Source organism: Polyergus mexicanus, unplaced genomic scaffold (genome assembly GCF_030449975.1).
Source record: "Polyergus mexicanus isolate NDT 795.1 unplaced genomic scaffold, iyPolMexi1.0 SCAF_4, whole genome shotgun sequence".
Taxonomy (NCBI): Eukaryota; Metazoa; Arthropoda; class Insecta; order Hymenoptera; family Formicidae; genus Polyergus; species Polyergus mexicanus.
In genome coordinates this window covers 9,231,700-9,255,526 of record NW_027223324.1, presented here as the reverse complement: position 1 = coordinate 9,255,526, position 23,827 = coordinate 9,231,700, and the positions used below count along the sequence as shown (strand labels likewise).

The following is a 23,827-nucleotide window of genomic DNA, read 5'->3' as shown; positions in this document are numbered from 1 at the left end:
TCTTTCTTCTTTATCAGAAAAAAGATAATTAACATTAAAATAATAAGAAAGTCAGAAAATGAATTAATAAGAGAGAATTTAAATCAAATGGGAAGGGATAAATTTATGCAGAAATATCTGGCGATTTTTTAAAATAAATAATTATTCAATTATAATTTTCAGAATTATAAAAAGAGAATAGATGAAAAAATTTATTTTTCAAGATTATAAAGTTAGTAGTAATTTTCGATAGAATAGAGAATGGTTTAAACATTTTTATATCTTTTTCTATTCTTTTCACAGTTTTCTCTTTCTACTAATTTTTCTGACAAAATTAGATGATTAAATTCTATAATATAAATTAGAATATATGTTTTAGAGTAAATTCTTTTTTTTATTCCAATATCCACAACTCGACATTCGATTATACATTCGCTGCAACTTCCATATAAGATATTAAGATTACCTGTTTATCAAGCATGAAAAATATAATAGATTCTAAACATTCTCTTAAATCAATCATTTGCTTTAATCAATTTCAATTTAAAATTAATTGTGAATTAATTCTAATTTTGAAGAATATATAAAACGGTTTTCCCGAATAAATCATCTTTGATCCCATTACTTTTTTGCCGGCGACGATGAGTTCACGTTCGCCGGTGCTGAAAAGGATTGGGAAAGAGAGAGAGATTTCTCCATTGTTAATTCTCCATCGTCGGATGAGATGTTTTTAGTCTATCCAATTTGTTGGCAGCGATTGCGCGCGCCTAACTTTCCGTTCATTATCGGACAGAGAGAGAGAGAGAGAGAGAGAGAGAGAGAGAGAGAGAGAGAGAGAGAGAGAGAGAGAGAGAGAGAGAGAGAGAGAGCAGTAGCAACAGCAGAAGCAATCGTCGATTCCTCGAAGGAGGAACGACCCGAATGACCGAGTTGCGCGACAGATGTCAAATATTAATTTTACCAAGCGCAGCACGCGATATTTGCATTTAATTACTGCGGTTTGCGCAAACCGTGCTATCTCGCTCTCCCCGTACCTCCTCCTCTTTTTCCGTGCCGGCTCCTTTCTTATTCTGTCCCGCTCCGATTATATATCTTTCTTTCTCATCCGGAGCAAATCACTCTCTCATCCCGCTGTGTTCATCCGTAATTATTTAAAAGAGGATTAATGTTACGTAACGATAAATCGGAGATCTTCGATGGAGCTTTTGATACGCTCGAGTATCTTATTTCAGAGATTCGCTATAAGATCTTGATGAAAGTAACTTGAAATCACTTTCGGTTAATTTTATGTCGGATGGCAAAGAAATATGCACACACTTTCTACACGATGAATGACCACTTGCGCGTTCTTTATTCATTTGTCATAAACATGCATTATTATTGGCTTTGCGTAAAAAAAAAAAAAAAAAAAAAAAAAGAAACCGCAAAGAATAATTAAAAAGAATTAAAATAACATATATGAGATTACATTTTTAATTAGCAGGGACCAGTTTGAAATTGCAAGTTATTCTCAAGAGCGAAAAATTGAAGTGATAAAAATCGCGATCATATATATAGCACGTGGCAAAGGCCAAAAGGCATATCGAACTTTGCGAACCGTTAGAAAGGTCTCGATGCGTAATGCGAAACTAGAATTGCCGCTTTCGACTGTGACAAGCGACAAGCGGATAATCCTGAGCGGATACCCGCTTCTCCACGAAGGATAGCCACGTCGTAAATTATATATCTCTTAATCTTTCTGCCTTTATATTATGCGCCGAATGGTTCGAGCGCGTCCGATCTGACAGTCATCATAGAATAATAGAATCATATAAATTGTCGTTAATTGACTCGTTACGAGATCCAAGGATAATGCCGTTGCAGCAGTGCAGCTCGCGAATCGACCGCTTAGTCCTTTGCACTGCGAATGTACTTATGACGGCGCGATGACGACGCGACAACATGTTTCTTGTGGCCTAACGCGATGATTGCGAATTAGATGAATAAATTGCAACTGAGTTACGCAACTCTACGACTAATGCAATATTAATATCTCGGGAATTCCCTATCTAAATTTGAATTACCGGGATTTAATTACAGATACGTTATATATCAGAACATTGTGAGAAAAGCTCCTGGCTTTTTACTGAAAATTTTCTTTGAAGAAAAATTCGATTTAAAAAAATAACTAACATGTTTATTATTAAAATTAAAACCAAGAATTCTAAGGTGTAAATATATATTTAGAAATAATTAAAAATTATTGAATATTATATTCAAAAATTATAAATAATTTCTTCTCAATAAAATATCGATTTGGGTTACGATCGGTTTCTCGTCTTTTTCCTGAAACGAGACAAAACAGGATTTAAATAATGAGACGCACATATACATGTATGAGCAAAGAATTTATATTCCTCAAATGATAATTGAGCACTTGTCACATTCGAGTTTGCTATAAATATCGAAATAAAAAATATATTCAAAGTTCTGGAACGCGCACAATCTCAAATGTTCGTCGTAAAATACGTGGAAATGTTCAGGCCGCGTATTTTTTTTTTTTTTTTTTTTTTTATTCTACGAGCTTCGGGGCGATTCGATTTTTCACATTTTTTCGCTCTAAATGCTTACAACACATTCGTTGATCACTAAACATGATAGTAAAATCGTATGAAAAATCCAGTCGCCGACACGCGCGACTATATATAACGCGTTACGCGATATATGCGTGTAAAAACAAATACTTTTTTCTTTCTTCTCGCAATTTTTTTTCATGAAACGTTACACATAACTCTACGATGATGATATGGATAAAAAATAATCGCATAATTGCTTTATGAATCTCGCGTAAACATCAGTCTCGCATAAGAGATATAGCTTATTCTTTCAGCGCGTCGCTGAAAATCGATGAGAAGTAAAAGGTTCTCTTCTTGATTTGACTCGAATTAACTTATATACGCTTTATAAAGTATTATAGATCTTACTTAGAGATTTCGTAGATTATATATCTCAGAGATGTTATACAAATTTTATAATTAAAAATTTTTTTAAAACTAAAATGCGCTTTGTGCAGATTTGTCGTACAAGAGCTGATACAAATCGCTATAATATAATAAGTTACACAATGTAATAAGAAAATAATTACGCTCTTAAATGGCGAGTCTCTCTCTACGTCCGATATATTATAAAATTAGAGAAGTTTATTTAACACAATTAATTCGCATATGGGTTCGACATACATACGCATTTAATTTATCTTGCTTTCGTTTTGCAAGGAAAATGTTAATTTCATTGACTCATACGTCTTAATCCGTACCGGATGCTCTACGCGAATTGCGTTGTTGTATATTTCGCAATGCGATAAAAGAGTAACGAGAAATGTCCATTTGTTCAAATTTTCACACTTGTACTTACGATACAATTTTTTATATAATATAAATATATATATGTATACTTCCTATATATTTTTATAAATAAATATCTGTCATAAAACGTTAATAATTAGTACAATTAAAGGTTCATCCAATTAAAAAAAAAAAAAAATGTAAAAATCGTTTCAAACGCAAAAGATTAAGCCAGAAAGAATTCGAACCAGACGATCGATAGTTTAATTAGTCGCGACTGTTTCGAATAATTATACATTTACATGTATAATAATGAATTAATTATACATTTATAGACATTCTGTAATATAATATAGATGCATACAAAAATAAGATGCAAATCATCATTTAGCTAGTTTAGTTTACCGGTTATAGAGGAAAAAAGAGAGAGAGAGAGAGAGAGAGAGAGAGAGAGAGAGAGAGAGAGAGAGAGGAATGGAAATAAATTATTATCCGTGGCACGATCGCGCATTACGACGAGTGCGACAATTGTTATCTCCGGATACGCAATGATCGTGCGACGTGCCTATCATGAGCGAGAGAGAACGTGTATATGTATGATACAATACTGCAGATTCTCTAGAACATGTAAGTACGTACACTATCGTGTTAAAACTAAAAGATTCTAACTCGTATTTTTTGGTTCAGAGAATGTCGATGCCGATCCGTTTTGCGACGATGGCGAAATCCTCGCGAGGACTTGTCCATATTAAATCTGCAGGATCGATCTGTTATTCCGAGAAGCTATACGCGCTTCCTTGCGATACATAAATGAATGAATAAATGCGCATATATAATTCGCGTGAACAAAACCATCTTTTTTTTTTTTTTTTTTTTAGCACAGCGCATAATGGCTTATGATTCTACGCAAATATCGAATTGCTTTTTCGTTCTATTCGAAAATATATTCTATTTTTTATTTCATTATCTTTTCTTGCAAGAAATCAAGTCTCTCTTGTGGAAAGCTGATTTTTCATCGAAATACAATAGACTAAGTGATATCGCTCGTGTTTAGATATCCTGATCCTCGTCAGAGTCAAACAAAGTTTCGCCGCGCATTCTTCTCTCGCATGAGAAGATTACGCCGCAATCTTCTAATTAATCAGTTTGGAAAAACGTCTCCTTAATCCCGATATAAACGATGACGATTATCGCACGTAAAAATCCCTTCACTTCACTCGACGTGTTGGCGAAAAATTGTGTCAAGGGCACAATTGGACTACTACGTGTTGTGTCGCAACCGAGCGGAGGAGCCTTGACCTGATCTTCGGGGCTCATTAATTCGCGCACGATTTTTCGAACGAGTGTTCTCACGATGCCCAAGACAAACAGAAGAACACCCCTCCTTTGCTTATTTAACAAGATTAAAATCGATACCGAAATTAGAATTCTAACAAAACTCGTAATATAAAAAAGAGAATATACTTGTATAATAAAAGAAAGATGAGATAATGTCTCGTAAAAAAATAAGCGCGCATTCGTCACGATGCGTTTTAAAATCGTTTTACATCTATAAGTTTTCAATTAAGCTTTCAAATATATTTTAATGTCACAGACGAGATCCATAATTCGCACTAAAATTCATATCAAGATTCTATTTATAATTTTAATGCATCTATCCTGATTGTACATATTTTGTACACGGAAAAAAAATCCTTCAATTAAAGTCTACGTCACGGGCTGCCAATAAACATGCATAGTTCATTCAATGATATTTTTATTGGATCAAATATCTGGATAGTTGTTTTAATAATTCAGATATTTGGACCAATAAAAATATCATTGAATGAACTATGCATGTTTATTGGCAGCCCGTGACGTAGACTTTAATTGAAGCAACAGCATTTTTTTTCCGTGTATATATTTTATGTGTTTAAACGTGTTTTCTGTATTACATAACACATAAAATTCATAAATAGAATTCTGTTTTGAATTCTTTTGTCGCGAATTATAGATCTTCTAAAATCTAAAGTGATCTTAAGATATATTTTATAGCTTAATAAAATGTAAAACGATTTTAAAACGAATCGAATATGCACTTATTTTTTTACGAGGGATTGTCTTTTCTTTTTGTTCTCGTACTACAATTCTGATCTTTATAAAATATTCGTTATAATGTTATTGTGCAATTTTAATCAATTTTTTGGAGAATTAAAAAGATATAAGAAAAAAAAAGAGTAATAAAATAAAAGCGATTACAATAATAACATAAAAATAATTTTTTAAACAAAATGCGCATTAGGAACACAATGAGTAAGCCCCCGATGCAATAATATATAAAAATAATTGGCCAATGTGCCGATGAGACAATAAATTTATAAATAAATATAATAATTCTCCAATAATAAGAAATTAACATTAATAAAAAAAATATTAATAAAAAATATATTTATGAAATAATTGGGATGCGTATTCTTACATTTAACAGTAATCAAAATCAAATGGCGTTATTTATTTATTAATCATAGGGAGAAAATCATTAAAAAAAATCATTAAAATAAAAGCTATCTATTTTATCATTGTAAAATAATTGAATTGGTTTTACTTATAGTCAGGGATCTCGAATACTTCACTTCGTGTCTCTGGCCTATTATTATTTATATATTTCATCGCGCCTCGGGGGTCCAAAAAATCTCTGGTAATCGTGCTTCGAACGAATGCTTATGGCACCGAGAACGGAAATATATAGTAAGATACTTCCGCAGGATACGAAAAAAATGCGATAACGAATGCCTTGTATATACATATACGAAGGTATGGTCGATATCGAGCGTACAGTTTCGCCCGCGTTATGGCGCGACGCATTATCTAGACGATGACTAGATAATATTCGGCGGAGGAGGGAAGCCGGCGCTCCGGGGCCGCTTCATTAATCGTAACACATTTATTTTACGCCTCGGGTGATCGCGCTCGATTGTTGCAATATGCGCGTCACATCGACACAATCTCGCGGACTCTTCGCGGCAAAACTTTCTTGTAGGAAACGATTCCGCGCGCCGAAGCGTCAGAATTACGTAAATCACGTCATTTTCGAATGAATATTCTTCCCGATGAAATTACTTGAACTCTTGTGCCCGAGTCTCAAATAGTTGCAAATGAGATCGCCGGGTGAACGCGAACGTAATGATAAAATTAGTGATCGTTATAAAATTAATATAGATCGTGAATTTATTTTTAATAATCGTATCTTGTGGAATAAATATAAAATTGATAACTATTAATTTTTTATTATCATAACATTATCATGTGTCGGCCCCGTTCATTCAAATATCTCAATTATTTTATCTTGGATTCGAGAGTAGCGAAAAAAAAATTTGCCCGTCATTATAGATAGAGTTTCCCCTCGAAGAATATAAATTCAATTCTTCTTTTTTGGATATTATATAAAACAGACTTTTCAAATCCTAGCAATATATTTCTCTCAATATTTTAATAATTAATATTTAGTATATTGATAATTATATAAAAGCTGCGGCTGTGATTTTTGCAAAAGTATAAAATTCTTTAAAATAAAATTCAACAAACTGTTACTAGAAACTATGTACATACATTCGTCAAAAATACTACATAAATGTTAAATGACACGGTAATGAGAAAGTCCAGGAAAAATTGTCTTCAAATTCTTCTCACTAAGAGAAAGCGCGTAATATGTGATATATATTGCTACATATCGTTATTGTGACCTGATTATGTTGAAACTGATTTGATTAGAAGTTTATGAATACACGTGTAATCGCAACGAGAGGTTGCCGGTTACACAAAAGATTTCTTGGGGGATGTTTCTTTATACGAATAGCATTCTTCCTACATTATACAGTAAAAATAAATACCATGTTTTACTCGTATACTTAGAACCGGATGCAATTATTCTATTTTGTATGTGTAATGTGAAAACAAAATAAAGTTTGTAAACAAAATATAGGACGAAAATTAGATATGCAGGTGTTATTTGCTGCTAAATATGCAACGAAAACACGGACGATTATATGGAGAGTTTAGCACCACATATGAAAAAAAAAACAGGAATCGAAACAGTTACAAAATCTCTTATAATCGTTTTAAGAGAGATACAAAAACGGAGGAGAGAGAGAGAGTTCCCCTTTTTCGCGAAAATAAAAAATATTTTTATATTACAAAATATAATTTTATAATTAATTCTACGCGCGATAAAATAAAATATTTGTTTAGAATTTTTAAAAGATATGTAAATTACAGATTCCATCTTACAACAAATTTATTCGAGATAAAGGTCACCACTTTCATTCTCGACTCCTGTGAGAAAAGTCTAAATTGTGAAATGTTTGGTGCATCGTGTAAAAATGTAAGCGGCGAAATCTTCAGGTCTCTCGTGTCACAACATACAATCTTCGACTATAGTTTATACGCGTGTCACCGAGTTTATCTCCGCGTTTCAGCCGAATGTATATGTGTATTCACGCGCGTGTATGACTACGTATATGAGGTGAAACGACGGCTGGTCACAGCCGGTCGGCGTTTAACCGGGCACTCGAATCGCATTAAGGCGGTAACGATCGTACCATTTGGTTCGTCAGGGTCAAGCGTAGGACCTTCGTCGTCTTTGGCCTCGCTAGTAGTTATCACTTGCATTTGCTCTTACCGTCGAGCAGCTTCTTCCAGAGATCGAACTGTTCGCTGTATTTGACCATGTGTATGCTGATGCCGCGCTGGATGTTGCAGGCGGTGTACTGTATCCGCTTGTTCAGGAACTCATTGGCATGCGAGCGCTTGATACCAAGCTTGTGCGCGACAATACCCGTAGTGAACACGTCTTCCAGCTTCAGGTACGTCTGGTCTAAAGCGGCGTCGTATAAACGGCGCACCGTGTCGGTCGACAGCAGGTATGCCGGCCCAGTGGTAAAGTCTGGGAAGATCGATTGCTGAAATTGCGTCTGCGACACATAGTACTTGCTCTTGCGATTCCGGATCGGCTTCCACTTTCTAGCCAATCGGCCAAATATCACGTTACGATCCTTTGCATGTTTGTTAATGAATGCCAGCAATCGTGGCACATTGATGAACATGTCATCGTCGGTCTTCAATAGATACTTCACCTTGGAACAATAAGTGTCCACCCATTCCAATGTCGAGATGGTCTTGAGCGTGAGATTCGAATACGAGTCGAGAAAGCGACCGCGTATCACGTCACTGTACATGTTCTGTTCCTTACGCAGGATCGCCTCCACTTTAGAATCCAGAGTAGTGCCGAGCATGAAGAGTACGCTCATGTCTCTGCGCTGGCCAAAGTGTCCCCAAGTCTGTCGAATTGCCGTTCGCGCCTCAAGATGCGTCGGTGCGGACATCACGATCACTACCAGCTCCATTTCTTTGCCAAGATTTGGACAGCGCTCAGGGATTGGCACCGTGTGCCCGATCTCGTATATGGCGCGTGCCGAATCATTGCGGATCGCGATCGGCGCTAATTTGGTCGCATTAGTAACTTTTGCCGCCTGAAACTTCTCGTTCGCGCTTTGTTTCGAGCTGATCGATGTGCTCGCGGAAGACGACGCGGAGGACTGCGCGCTGGAGGATGTTGACAGCGTCGTGATAACGATCGCAGAGTTGTTGCTCGCGTTGTGCACTGCATACGGACTCAAAGACACATTGTCCGAGTTGGAGTTCCTGGATGCTGCTACTGTCAGTCGTGTGTCCACACTGAGATTTGTATGCACATGGAGGCCTTCTTGATACACGGAGAAACCTGAAATTTTGAGCAATCATCGATGGGAAAGAAGAATTTATATTAAATATTTCGAAACATTAATTAGTTTGGAGAATCTTAAAATCTTAAATAAATATTAGTGTTCTTTGAATATTTTTTGACAAAAATCAAAAAAATGTAAGAATTTCTAAACAATTCAAACTTGTAGATATAAATGAATAATAATTGCTTACAGAAATCATGTATCGATAATTGATACAGATTGAATCTCATGTATGTTATCTTAAGTTAATTTCCTTTAGATTATTAAATTGATTATTCATTTAAAGTCAAAGCAACATTAAAGATCATCGCAATACGATTCTCTCATTACAAATACTCACTGGTGTTCCGTGGCAAATTGTATTGGTGAACATCATAAACTGTGGTACGGTAATATGCATAAAAGGTCAGGCCGATCAACGCGAGGATCAGGGTCTGCAGAAGACGACTCCTGAGATGCAAATAGTGGAACATGACGAACACTTGTTCTGGTCACTCTTCTCTCTCAACGCGGTCGTCGCCGGAGATTATATCATCATGGTATATAGTGTATACCGTGCGGCGGACGACCAGACGGCCGTAGTCGCTCCGTCGTGGGCTCCACCGCGATGGATCGGTGCGCTGCAACGTGCCGTCGTTCGACAGGTTATGCCCATACTGTGCGTGGGGCCCCACTTGCCGTCGTTCGTGTTGTTCGCCCGTTCCCTCACTCCAAGGGATCGCGGGCGAGACCCTGGCCCCGCGCGCGCGTCACTGTCCTGCTTCCGACGACCGAGAAGACGCGCTTCGGTGTCACATTATACGTCGTCAAAGCGGCCGCTGCGTTCGCACGTCATCGTCATCGACGGTCCCGAAGCGCGCCCGATGAGAGAGTTCGCTTCTGTCGACCGTTTCCTCGGCCACGGCTTCGACTTCGATGGGCTCGACAAGATCATCGCGTATCGACGTCGTCAATAGTCGTCAACGCATCGTCGATGGACTTATCGACGATTGTCCCTTCCTATTCTTTACCATCAGAGCGAAACTATTTAGTCCCCTCCGCCGATACTAGATGATGTCACCCATCGGAAAATGCGCGCAAGGTGCAAATGCAATTTGACAGCTCGTCAGCTGATTTAAACTGAACATGTGTATGAGCGAGTGTGTGTTTAATCAAACGCAGGTATTGATTTGAAATCAAATTTCTCAGTTATATATAATTTTTCGTATAATCTAAATCTTGCGGAGAAGTTAGATTTCAAATTGTTTGTTTTTGCAATATATGTATAGTTAATATTAAAAATTTAATCACGCGCTGAAAGAAAGAATAGCTTTCTTTTTACAACATTTTCTGTAAAAAATTTGACTTTGAAAATTTGACGAAGAATCTGGCATTACATTGTCCGCCGACAATGTCGAGTCACTTATTTGTATGCGTATCTTCTTTTGGGGAGTGTCGTTTATCAGCATATATTCGGTAGATGCGAGGTAAAAGCCTTGCAAAACTCTGTGAATGTTCAACAGTATCAGGCCGCATAATAGATGTATCGCCGTTACGTGCTTCAAACGTATTTCCGCTTATCGTCGCTTTAAAAGCATATTCTTCTCGTATACCAGTAGCTGATCCTTGACAGTTTTAAAATTAAAAAATGAGTAAACTGTCGATAACGGGATTGTCCGCAAAACATTCATCGATTCTTATGTAACGCAAAAAATAACAAGATTATTTTACAATTACGATGAATTGGTAATCTCTGCAACTATATATTATGTTAACTTGATTGATGTGAGAGGTAAGGAAATCTATATATAGAATGTCTGATCGATAATTTAACAATATCTCATATTATTAAAGGAGATGAAAATAAAAGAACAAAACGAATATGTTTCTGAAATGATAATTAAACGTTATTACATTTTGCTTAAAATTTATGCTTGAAATTTAGGCTTGATAAATAAATAAAAATTAAAATCGATAATAAAAATTTAATAATCGTAAAACTAGAGACAAGTAAATCTCTTAACTATTTCAAGAAGTTCGATGGATTTTAAAGTGATTAAAAGATAGAATACAACAATTTATCAAGCCTGAGTAGTACAATATATATTTGTTAAAGCTATTTTTTGAGTTATATACTCAAAATTAATATTTATATTAAATTAAAATTATTTTCCATTCGAGCTAGTCGCTCGATATCACGAAGTGCTGGGCATATTTCGGACATACATCGAGTTTTACATAGTTCGCTTGGGTTAATACTTATTGTTAATTACATATATATATATTATCACGAATTGAACGAGCCTTGCCCTCAGCTATAAGTAGAACGCATTTTATCTAGAAATAAATTGAAGAATGCATTTTATCAAGAAATAAAGTTAACGAATATCAGGAGCTCGGTGGAAAATTACAATAGATCTTCTAGAAACACTGTGCGATAATATAAGAGTAAACATGCCCTTTACTAAATCCCATAAGATGAAGCAGTGATTTTCCTAAGCGATGCATTTTCTCTGCGATCCTGAATTATTAATAAACGCTGGTACACAGATTATATAAAGGTGTACGCAGTTACTTGACTTGCAAGATACTCCGTTTAGTTTAATCACTGCACAAATTATCTCGAGTACCGCGTATCTCTGTCACGAGCAAAACAGCTATATGCACTAAAGTAATAGGAATTCTCGCTGACTTATTGTTAGAGTTTTTGTTTTATTGCGATCTGTAAGTATTAAAAATGTAACAAAAATATATTCTTGGTAATAATATACCCCTTACAATATATTTTTGTATTTTAACGATTAATAGTTTTACTTTGTTTAAATCAATATATAATTTTTTATTTGTATATTAAATTATAAATATTTTTTTTTCTCACTGTTTACTTTTTTATAATTTTAACTTAATGTAAAATATTCTCATTATATTATGTTTTAAATTTTATAATAATAACAATAATGTAACAAACTGTAGAATTTTATATAAAATAATACATATATACATATACATGTACATATATAATGTATATATAAAACATGTATATAAAATTGTATATGTATATAAAATTGAAAGCGTTAAAAAACTTGACACGGTTTTAGCTTTTCGTACATGGCTGTATATATATTTAATGACGCTTATCGCGACAAGAGTAACCTTGGTTACATGCGCGAGATTTCCACTTCTTAGACGCGGATCTCTAACCCCTTTTCTCCCTATCTTCTTTTGGATTTGGGAGGAAGAGAGGGTCCTGTAGTTATTACTCAAGACTGAGGGGGTTGATCGATAACCTATTTTTCCGCGATTGGCGTGGCGCCAGAATTCCTGGTGAGTGGCTGCTGACTCTTTGACATCGCAAACAGTGTAATCCCCGTTCTCGGGGTAGGTTACGAATGTTTTCAAATCCTGACAAAGTTTCGCGTGGCATTCAAGTCAACTAAAACAGCGACAAAGCGGGACTGATGACCGTCGTGACGACTTTTCGCATTCAGAAACATTAAATATATTGTATAAACCGTAGTGTCCTTCCCTTTCCTTCATTATATCCAAAACATATTTTATATTCTAATTTATTTCTCTAACATTATCTATTTTTAATAATATTATTTACATTATCTATATAATATTATCTAATATAATATATCTATAATATTATTATCTATAATAATATTATCTTTTAATATTATCTTAATATTATCTTAATAATATTATTATTATTATCTTAATATTATTATCTATAATATATCTATAATATTATTATCTATAATATATCTATAATATTATCTATAATATTATCTATAATATTTCTTACGCCTTCGTTGTATTATCGCGCTTCTAATAGTTATTAATTTATCAAACGCTTGTTACGGTTGCTTACACTTTTATAACGTTCCCTACATCAGATACAAGTGTTTTTGTGAATATATTCTCTAACAAAAATAAGAAAACAATTTTTAAAATATATAAAAGATGATTGCACTTTTCAAACATTTACCATAATGACAGTACAAAAATAAAACAAATGTAAAACGCAAAATAAGACACTATTTTCATATCGTCTTTTTCCTGTAATTTTCACAATAAAATAATTAAGCTTTAAAAAAATGTGTTTAATAAAAAAAAAGGTCTTATCGCAAGATATATCTATTTAAAAAGATAACTCTTGCTTTAACTATTTTTATTTAAAATAAATATTTCAAGAAAATAGGTTGATATATAAACAAAATATTTAAACTTCTCGGCAAGCATATAAAATAAAAAAGTATACTTACTAATGTAACATTAATAAATTAAAACATATTGAAGAAATATAGAACAATTATGCAAATATTTTGATGAATATGTTCCAGATAATGCAAAGAGTAACAAAAATAAACACAGTTTTAAATATTTGATGTGTCCAGTAAAGCCTGAAATTCATGATTTTGTTCTTAATTGAAATTTAATTTTTATATTAAAAACTTTGTATTAAATAATTAACTCTAATACTAATAAAAGTTAAAAACACACATTTCTTACCTTTTATAATTGATACGATTGGTTTCCAAATTACTATCATCTTCATTTAATAAATAAAGACGCATGCCTTTGTGAAAATCAGTGAGATATTTGGTCCAGTCAAGTTCGTTCATGTTGAATTGAAATAATTGTTGATCCTCTTTATTCAACCGGTTCCACATCGTTTGAACATTATCATCGGTGTAATACCACGTATTGGTCGAAAAATATGCAACTGATTTGGTAGCTTTATGAATTTTACTATATAATTTCCACATTCTGAAGTATATATAAAGTTATTACGATTTCTTGTGTTTTATAGAAGTAACTTTGTTCAGATTCTAAATAAACTATTAGATGTATATAATTGAATAATCAATATTTGTTTATGTTTCTACAATACCTCGGACGACGGCCCGTGCATATCCTTACACCGTCTATGAGAAAAGCTGGAAGCAAATGACAGAACCAAGTGCAAATTTTATATGGTATCTCTCGTCGTATTAAATAAATGAATGGTAACCATATGGAATCCTTCAAGGGATATTTTTGATTTATGCAGATTAGTTTATTGATACCTTCCCTCCATGTCGGCGATTTAGCCGCTGATATATAATTGTAAATTAAGATATCTTTGCCTTTCCTATATAAAAATTAAAACATGCTTCTTAAAAACCGCTCGTCAACCGCAAGCCATGCAAATTTTTTTATTTAATATAATCAATATATTTTACATAAAAAGTTGATTATTTTATCGTTCATGTGTGATGTCAATCTATTACGAGCGTTGAAATAATACACAAATGTAACGTATAATAATGATCATATGAATTATGTAAAATAATTCGTGATTTTTTGAGAGTAAAATTAGAGAGTAAATTTGAGAGTAAAGAGTTAGGTTGGGACTGAGATTGATGCCAATATTTAATATCTAATAACAGTAAATAATATTAAAACTGCTTATGGTGAAAATAAAATATGTAAATTTATCATTTTCATAAAATGTACCGTTTCTTCATGATATTTGATCATACCTGCATTGATTAGAGACATCCCATGCACTGACAATTAAAGCGTTTACAGTAAAATCAACAGGCACCAAATTCGCCTGACTATCAGGATCGCACCATTGAATTCTCGAGAAACCGAGTAAGGTAAATAATATACTTCCAACTGCTCCATACAAATTTTCGCCCCATCCAACGATCGGTTCTCTAGCGCTAGGCGTGACTGAAAAGAATATTTATTATTTTTTCGTAGAAACTTTCGCTTAATAGTAATCTGTAATATTTTTGCACCTTAAAATTTTATTTTCTTGCAATGGTGCTATAATAAATTATTGTATTTGTTATAAGTGGCAATAATTTGTAATATGCAATAGTGGTAATAATTTTAATACTTTTGTATTACACATACGAAATGTATCTCTTTTGGATATGTGATATGTATTTTTTTATATGTAAGATAATATCCTTCAAGGAGAAGTTATATGTATATGATAAATAAGGATAAAGCTCCTGAATTTGCATGACATATTCATATCTTTATATGACATAATATGTAAAGATGATATAATTATAAATAATTTTAAGAAATAAAGAAACAAAAAAATTAGCATAAATTAATTTTGTATAATTAATTAAATTTCTCACCTATCGCAGGACGAAATATCCCGATCGATAAGTCTCTGCCTTCGTCTCTAAGAAGTGTTTCCGCCATAGCTTTTGTAAATGTATATGTGTTCGGCCATGATGAAGCGATTCTATCAAAACAATAATTTATTATTTTATAATAATATTAATTTATTACGAACATTTATTTTTTACATAGAAAATTTATATTTATTAATTATATATTATAACTTATTTATTATATATCGAAAATTAAAGGAATACACACTTAGCTAACTTTTCATCGATTATGTTTTCGGATGAAGTACGCGTGAATGTGATAAGAGTCCTGTGATCAATAGGATACGTGTAAAAACGTTCCTCGATATGTTTCACATTTCGCGTACAATTTGCGTACAAGGTTGATACGTGAATAAATGACTGCAAAATGTCAATGTCCATTTTATAATTTTTTCAAAATTCATGAAAATTTATAATGTTTTTTAATCATTATGCAACGCTAATTATTAAAAAAAATTACTTTTAGGTTTAGCATATGTTTAGCCATGTCTAGAATGACGTTGGTAGAAATAACGTTTATTATCGCAGAAGTTTTTATTTCCTCATCGAAACGTACAGTCGCCGCCAAGTGGAAAATTATGGACACCTGGAATATAAAATAAATATAACAAGAATGATTTTCCAATGTACCATAATATTAATATCGGTAATATTTCAAATAAAATAGAAAGAGGAAGCTATTTTTAACTGTCTTAATAATTAAAACTTAAACTTATATGGAATATATATTTCTTAAATATACAATAACTTTTCTTACGCTTTAATAATATAATTATACAAATGCAAAGGAGAATAAGAGAAATTTGAATTACTTACTTTACGTATCAACATATTTTTATCATTTTCGGACAGTCCTAAATTTTCGACATTAAAATCGCATATAATCGGCACAACTTTTTTGCGAAAATTGGGCATTTCTTCTTTTAATCGGTTGAACAACTGCAGATCATAAATTCACATAACAACGTTTCACGAATACATTATTTTACTACTTTTTAGATACTCACCGGTTTTTCAAATATGTCATCTAGTCGGCTTTTAGGGCATTCATCTTTCTTCGAACGTATCAATAGATATATTGTAGAAATATCGGGACAACTTCGTAACAATTTTTCAACTAACATTTTTCCGAGAAATCCAGTACTACCTATAGAAGAAAGTAGAAAAATTAAGCTAATATAAGTAATACAAATTACAATAATCAGAAAGATTATACAAAGAATTGTATAAAAAAATATTTCAGTATTAATAAAAGAATTTATTATTATTATATATCAGAAATATATAATAATTAATAAGTTCTTTAAAACTATATGTATATTATTATTAAAGCAAATTAATATTTAAAATTTATTTTTGTAGTTATCAATTAGAAATTAACTTTAAATTAATTAATATATTAAATGTCGAGAGATTTTAAACTTGAGAACTTATAATAGTATAATAGTAGTTTTTTCTGTTTCAAAAGTTTTTCTAAGAAAACGCATAGTACAGAAAGTATATAACAAAATAAAATAATAATAAATTGGAAATATAGGAAACATAAGAAAAAATTATAGTAATAAAAAATACAATAGAAGCAAGATGAAGAATAAAATATAAATCAAAATCCAAAAATATAAATAAAAAATCAAGATATAGTAAATAAAAAATAAAATAAAGATAAATATATTAGAATGACAATATGATAAAATTGAGCTAAAAGCATAGAAGTAGATAAAAGCGTATAAGCTGCCAGTTTTTATGTTCAATATTTAAGAAATGTATTGCAAAGTTTTTTTTTAAACGATTCAATGGAAAGCGATTCAATGGACTCACAGGGTAACTAATTCAACAGAGAAGATGGTTTTCATTTTTGATAAATTATTCTTCGGCATAATGAGACTTTCAGCTTCTAGAGAAGAAGTGCCTCGCTGGAGTCTTTCATAAGGGGATAAATGTTTAAATCTATTAAAAAACTTCTAGAGAAGAAGTGCCTCGCTGGAGTCTTTCATAAGCGGATAAATGTTTAAATCTATTGAAAAGATTGAATTATCACTCGAGAGCAGTTGACAAAGTAAGCAGTCTAAAAAATATAATCGACACCATTTTAGCGAAATCCAATTGAAATCTAAGTAATGAAGATAATTCGAAATTTTTGCATTGTGGTCCGAAATTTTTACGCTTTCTTGTAAATCTGATTGTTGAGAATTAAAAGCTATTATAACTGGTTTCTTGTCAAGATCGCAAGCACATGATTTACATTATAGAAACGCCGATTACCATCGCTTTTATTTTTTTAATTAAAAAATGGTTACTAGAAATTCAGTCGCTAACAGTAGCTACATTTTTATTGATCAATTCTATAATTGTATACTTAACTGCGGTATAGAGATAGATTTCAATCATCAATATATATATAGAATAAACTTGCAGTGTGTAATAATTGGATTATTTATAAAGAAAAAAAATAGAACGATTTAAAGACAGTATTTAAAAAAAAACCTGTTAAAGCTAATCCCAAGTCGTTAATTATTAGAGTGTGATTAGGATTCTACATTGCCTACCTCATGGTCATGTAGAAAATAATAAAACCAATTAAAGATTTATTAAAAATAGTTTAAGGTGATTAAATAGTAATACATTATGTTTACAAAGATAAATGTTTTAATAAAGCAAAAAAGAATTAAAAAAATATCTTGCTATTAGTCAACAGTAATCGATGATGTTGATGATGCATTAATAATTATTGTTTATGCAACACACCTTGCAAATCATAATCTTGTAAATATCTTGCAAAGATATATAGACCAAAAAATCAAAACTGATTAATCTTATCGCAAACCTAATCTGAAAACCGGATCTTTTGCCTTATTGAAAACCGGATTTTATCTAAATTAAAAAACTGATTTTTTAAATGAAACATATTATATATATATTACGAACACATACGCCTACAAAGAAAAAAAAAACAGGATAATAATAAATTCTCAGTAATTTAAAATTAATTAGAAGTGATTTAAAAGATATAGTAAAATAGATGTAAAAATAAGTTTTAGTTATAAACAAAAAGATTAAATCAATTCTATAAGCATTAAACTATAATAATTTAAGTTATCCAAATTGTACATACGTAATATAATATATAAGAAATAGAATACCTGAATTAAAATCAATCAAATCAAGAAAACAGAATTAGAACTAACATAGTAGAAGTAAAAATTTTGTTGAAATTGTTAAAAAGTGATATAATAAAGGGAAAATTAGTATATAAGCGCGTATATGTGTGTACATATAGGAGGACAAAGCAGATTTAAGCGTAAGAATTCGCAATATAATGCATAAGACTCATGTGCGTCATTGTTTAAGTTTACGATTGTCGTACTCAATTTTAACTATGCGGATAATAGACTGCGCAATATTTCTGACCGATTTATATTCTAGATAAACAAAATGCTGATTTGTGTATAGGAAAGATTTGTGAACGACATCGCATGACTAATTTTTATGCATAAATCTGCATCTAATTCTGTTTTTTTTTTTTTTCATAAAGCGTGTCGATAAATATGTTCGAGAATATAATGTTATTTAGAAAGCCTATATATATAACATTTGTATTCTCTATTATAACATTAAGCAGAAAATATTTTTATTTATTCTAAAATTTTTTATATAGGATATATAAAATGCATAATACTAAAGAAATAATGCTGCTTATCCAAAAAAATTATTATTTAAATTACACACACACACACACGCACACGCACGCACGCACGCACACACAAACGTACATATACACTCGATACACAATCGATTTTCTAATTTAATTTATGTTTATCATGATTTATATATATTTTATATATCAATGAAATACATATCATGTCATAGTATCATACATTGAGTACTGCGTGAGCAATTTTACTTTTATTATACACACACATTTTCAATAGCCTTAATTATTTTATAAAACTAATCTTTCATTCTATTCATTTATATTTGTATAATAAATACCTGTAATGAGAATTGACTGTGCGGCATAAAATTTTTGTATCGGTGTCTTATGTATTTCAGTTTCATTGTTTCGATCGTAATCCATGATTTTTTAAAAGTTATCACAAAAATTAACAAATAAGTGATACTTGTTCACAAGTGTAGGACTGAAAGATTCTCCGACTTCCTCGAGCAAAGTTTCAGTTGATACAACTACGAGAACTGTATTGAAGAGATGATGTTGCCGTATATATATATGTGTGTATATATATATATATATATATTACGTTCATACAGGGTGTGAAAGAAGTCATCCTTTTAGTTTCTTAAAGTGAAACTTTAACATGTGATCTTCGATAGTACATTGCGCGTCAACGATTTGTTCCCTGAAATAAGGGGGATACATAGAAGTACACCAATGGGCCATGGATATACTTCTAATGGTATCCCCCTTACCTCAGGTCCCCCTTACCTTACATATCGTTGACACGCAATGTACAAGACAAAATATTTTAATTATTATGTACAGTGTAATTATTATGTACAAAAAATAAATATTTGTCTATAAAATATACTATTGCACTTATTTACAAAAATGTCTATCTACACAGAGTATTTTTATAAATATTTTTACTAAATATTTCTCATATAGAAAGAAAATCCCATTACAAAATATTTTTACTAAATAAATTTTATTCAAAATTTTGATTAAATTCAAAAAGCACAAACAGCGAAGCTTGTTTAGTAAAAATATTCTGTACGTAGACATTTCTGTAAATAAATGCAACAATATATAGATAATTATAGATAAATATCTATAGATATAATAATTATAGATAAATATCTATTTTATACATAATTTAAAATAATATATATATAAGTTTTATTTTAAATAAAGTTATCGATTTCTAATCGATAAATAAAGTGTCCACCTTGTATGTGCTGCTACCGGTTACTCCATCTACTTCTTTCTATGTTTTTTTACGTTCAAGGCAGTAAACAAGTGCTGTTTATTGATTTATAAATGTGATCAAAGATTAGATATGTAGATGAAAGTAATTTGAGATAATATGTTCGTATCGTTAAAATAATCAATAAAAATAATAAGAACATTAAAATATCATTTATATTTGTAAATTTGTTTTAATGTATCTGTTATTTCTCTTTAATTATTTATTATTTGACTATTATTTTTTATTGATTATTGGTAATTTTATTTTAAATGTATGATAATGAACTTTTATTTTAATAACAAAATCGAATATAGTATATAAATATATATACATATGACTTATCTTGTTGAAAAATATCTATAGAATATACTTTTGAAGTTTATCTTGTTGAAAAATATCTCTTCTAAATATCTTCTCTAAATATCTCATCTTAGGAAATTGGAATATTTCTGACAAATTTATGTGTAAGATGAGTGTAACATGCCATAGAGATTTTATTATTAATAGAGCACAAGAGCGAGATGATTTGACATGATTTTCTTATCAATAATACGTCAAATTTTCTGATTTTATATATAATGTATTAATAATACGTTTTCCTTCACTTTGTGTGTTTAATGTTTTTTTCTTGTAAACGAGCAATATTTCTACTTCTTTTATCATACAGGAATTGTTATTTGCACATATAATATATATTATTACAAATTTTACTTTATTATGCCTTTTCTCTTGTTATAAGAATTTTTTCCAGCTTTTTTCCATCAAGAAATTTTCTGTAAATTGCAAAATTTTAAGATAAATGTCGCGATCAAAAAGCGCCATTAAATTTAATAATACATGTAGCATGTTGGTGCAACGATAAAATGGCTCGAAAGAACGGATCATGTTTGATCGATGTTCGTGATTACTTCTCGGACGTTCAATATATGCTTGATCTAATTCAGGCGACGGCGGGACATAATTGTATTAAAATTACACACCATTGATCGTCGCCTATTAATGAAATCAAATTTCTATCCCGTATGTGCGATCGATTCGCAGCCATTACTGCCGAAACCGAACCTGATATTGTCGAAGTAAAAGTAAGGGAAACTGCTAACACTAGCTGACTAGCTGTCAAGATAATGTGTAATTTTTCACGATTATTTAGATCGGATATAATTGGATTATTGTAAATTCTCCTTGCCGAATATCTCAATTTGATTGCGAATGACTCATAAATTTTCATGCTCGAAGTCCTTCATGAAATAGCAACAACGAACTATCATGAGATCTATTATTGTCAAAAATAAAATTTAAAAATTAAAGATAAAAGTAGATAAAGAATTAATTTTGATTAATCAATAAAATAAATAGAATTAATGTAAAACTAATTAATTAAAACTACATTTTAATATTTTTTCTTTGAAATTCATTTTTACTGATGTAGCCGCCTCGCCGTGTGTCGATTCGTTCGGTTGGAGCTCTGGCTGTTTAGAGATTGATTAGCAGATCGTAGGCTTCTCGGTAAGGCATGTTCAGTTCGTCCCGTTTCGATCGTTCGATCGTTCTAATTATCTAATTTACCACGATAATCGTCTCGAATGCACTTCCGTCTCGCGTAGGGATCGTTCCGTTGTTTGATACAAGTCTTGCCCAATTTCAGTCAAATCGCAAGGGCTAGCACGCGGTCGCATAAAGATAATTTTCGAAATATCGAATGTTCTAGAATCCGACTAATTACTGGTTGATTAAGTATTCGCATCGGAAAAACTGGCTCTGGTCTCGGGTTCCGTGAATTGCGATATACATATGTATGATTTAAATATCCTTGTAGCTTTACTTGACTTGCTTAATCATCCGGCCTTAGAAGGCATCCGGGAACGCACGTATAGCTCGTGAACTACTAGGTAAAAAATCTGCTCACGCGGTGAGCGGCGGCCAACAAACGGATATTTGCTTAGAAATAAAATTCCTGCAAGGATGAAAAGCCAGGAGGTGTTCGCTAACCGAACAATCGATAATAATTATTATATAATCAGAAAAGTAATAATGTAAGAGATAATATACACACACACACACATATATAGATACACGCAGCACTATAATAACAATTATTATTAACATATAAACATAATATATAAAAAAGAATAATAGACTAATTAAGAGCCTAGCGCGATAAACAATATGCGCAATTTTTTAAAATTTGGATGAATTAATATAAATATATAATTTGTTGCGATTGTTTAGATCGGATATAATTGGATTATTGTAAATTCTCCTTATCAAATATCTCAATTTGATTGCAAATAATTTTTTATTTATAAATTTATATGCTCATAATTTTTCGAGTATTTAAATTTATCAATAAAATATCTGGATAAGGCAGCAATAATAAATGTCTTTATCGCAGTTGTATGTGGCCTTCGGTTTTTTCATATCAGATCAATGTATACGATCGATATAGATATAGCATGAATTTTTTTGATATCGCGTCACATGAAGCAATAAAATAGAAACGATTTGCCTCGGTTAGATAGACGCAATAATATATTGCATCGTTTGTCGATTGAAAATACAAATACATAGAAATTGAATATAAAGTTATTATAATCGAAGAAGAACAAAATTTACTGTTGCATGAATAATTAATATAACATCTATCTTAATCATTATATATTGTACAGTTTTTTAAATATATAGTTTGTGTAATTGGGGTTTTTATTGATATTTTACCACAGAATATCTTTCTCATCAAACAAATTTCTGAATAAAGTTTAGCATAAAAAGAGATTTAATATTGCATGGCTTTCTCTTAAAATATCTCTCTAAAAATGGCTGAAATATTAGAAAAACTTTCCAGTTGTAAATACATAGGAAATTATCACTTTCCAGTTGTAAGTACATAGAAAATGATCACATTTCTTCGGTGTCGCTTAAAATTAATTTTTTTAAAGAATTATGTGATTTTTGTATGTATGTATGTGTATGTGTGTCTAAGTACTTTGTGTGTATGTGTGTGCGTGTTATGTTTTTTAGAAATTATTTTTTTAGATAGCAAAACTCATTATTTGTTCACCTTCGCATAAAATCAAATTTTTTACGCGCTAACAAACAATCGTACAATTATACTTCTATACGAGAAGAACGCTAACTCGATTTCTCGACTCACGATCGAGCTCACTTGACCCAAAAGACCCTTGTCGTAAGAGTCAGTTAATCTCTCGTGGTTATCTTAAAAAGTCAAAGAATACACGTAACGTGTTCGCCACCATTATCCGGTATGTCGAGCTTTCGAAATTGAGCGAGCAAGGAATCTGTAGACGGGGACATCTCTCAGAGTGGTTAATCCCCGATTCCCTTTACTGACCCTGTCGCAGTTTCGCCCCCCTTTTGCCGGGTGCTTTTCCACCCTCGTCGCGATCTCCACGCTCATCTTCTTTTAGCCTTCGCACAAGCGCGCGCGCACGCGTGAGAAAAGTAAAAAATCGCTGTTACGGATCTGCGTGCCATTTGCGTGCATCTGCGTTCGATGCGAAACATTCGGCTGCTATGACGATGACGACGAGTTTGACAACGACGATAACGATTGCGAAGGCGACGGCAGCGGCGGTCATCATCGCGCGCAGCCGATCGATGGCCCAGTGTCGCTTCCCAGCGCGCGCACCCCATGTCCTTGTTGCTCTCGTTGGTCCCCT

At 31.9% G+C, this 23,827-nt stretch overlaps 2 protein-coding genes across 5 annotated transcripts; both read right to left on the bottom strand.

Annotated features, from left to right (window-relative positions):
* Window positions 1-5,103: 5,103 nt before the first annotated feature.
* LOC138932354 (beta-1,3-galactosyltransferase 5) lies at window positions 5,104-10,017 on the bottom strand. 2 transcript variants are annotated; one of them, XM_070294093.1, is made up of 2 exons: window positions 9,405-10,017; window positions 5,104-9,042 (listed from the first exon to the last, which is right to left on the bottom strand). In XM_070294093.1, the coding sequence occupies exons 1-2, from the start codon at window positions 9,535-9,537 to the stop codon at window positions 7,940-7,942; spliced, it is 1,236 nt and encodes a 411-aa protein (XP_070150194.1). In that variant the 5' UTR covers window positions 9,538-10,017; the 3' UTR covers window positions 5,104-7,939. The 2 variants fall into 2 exon arrangements, with proteins under 2 accessions (XP_070150194.1, XP_070150193.1); XM_070294092.1 differs by having other exon boundaries at window positions 5,105-9,060.
* Window positions 10,018-10,962: 945 nt separating this feature from the next.
* On the bottom strand, window positions 10,963-19,405 carry LOC138932470 (putative fatty acyl-CoA reductase CG5065). 3 transcript variants are annotated; one of them, XM_070294353.1, is made up of 10 exons: window positions 17,047-17,241; window positions 16,236-16,375; window positions 16,045-16,167; window positions 15,689-15,814; window positions 15,437-15,588; window positions 15,190-15,299; window positions 14,572-14,767; window positions 13,941-14,180; window positions 13,559-13,816; window positions 10,964-13,449 (listed from the first exon to the last, which is right to left on the bottom strand). In XM_070294353.1, exons 2-10 carry the CDS (start codon window positions 16,350-16,352, stop codon window positions 13,359-13,361), a joined length of 1,413 nt encoding a protein of 470 aa, XP_070150454.1. In that variant the 5' UTR covers window positions 16,353-16,375; window positions 17,047-17,241; the 3' UTR covers window positions 10,964-13,358. The 3 variants fall into 3 exon arrangements, with proteins under 3 accessions (XP_070150456.1, XP_070150454.1, XP_070150453.1); XM_070294352.1 differs by lacking the exon at window positions 17,047-17,241 and adding an exon at window positions 19,219-19,405 and having other exon boundaries at window positions 10,965-13,449; XM_070294355.1 differs by lacking the exons at window positions 16,045-16,167; window positions 17,047-17,241 and adding an exon at window positions 19,219-19,405 and having other exon boundaries at window positions 10,963-13,449.
* Window positions 19,406-23,827: the final 4,422 nt, after the last annotated feature.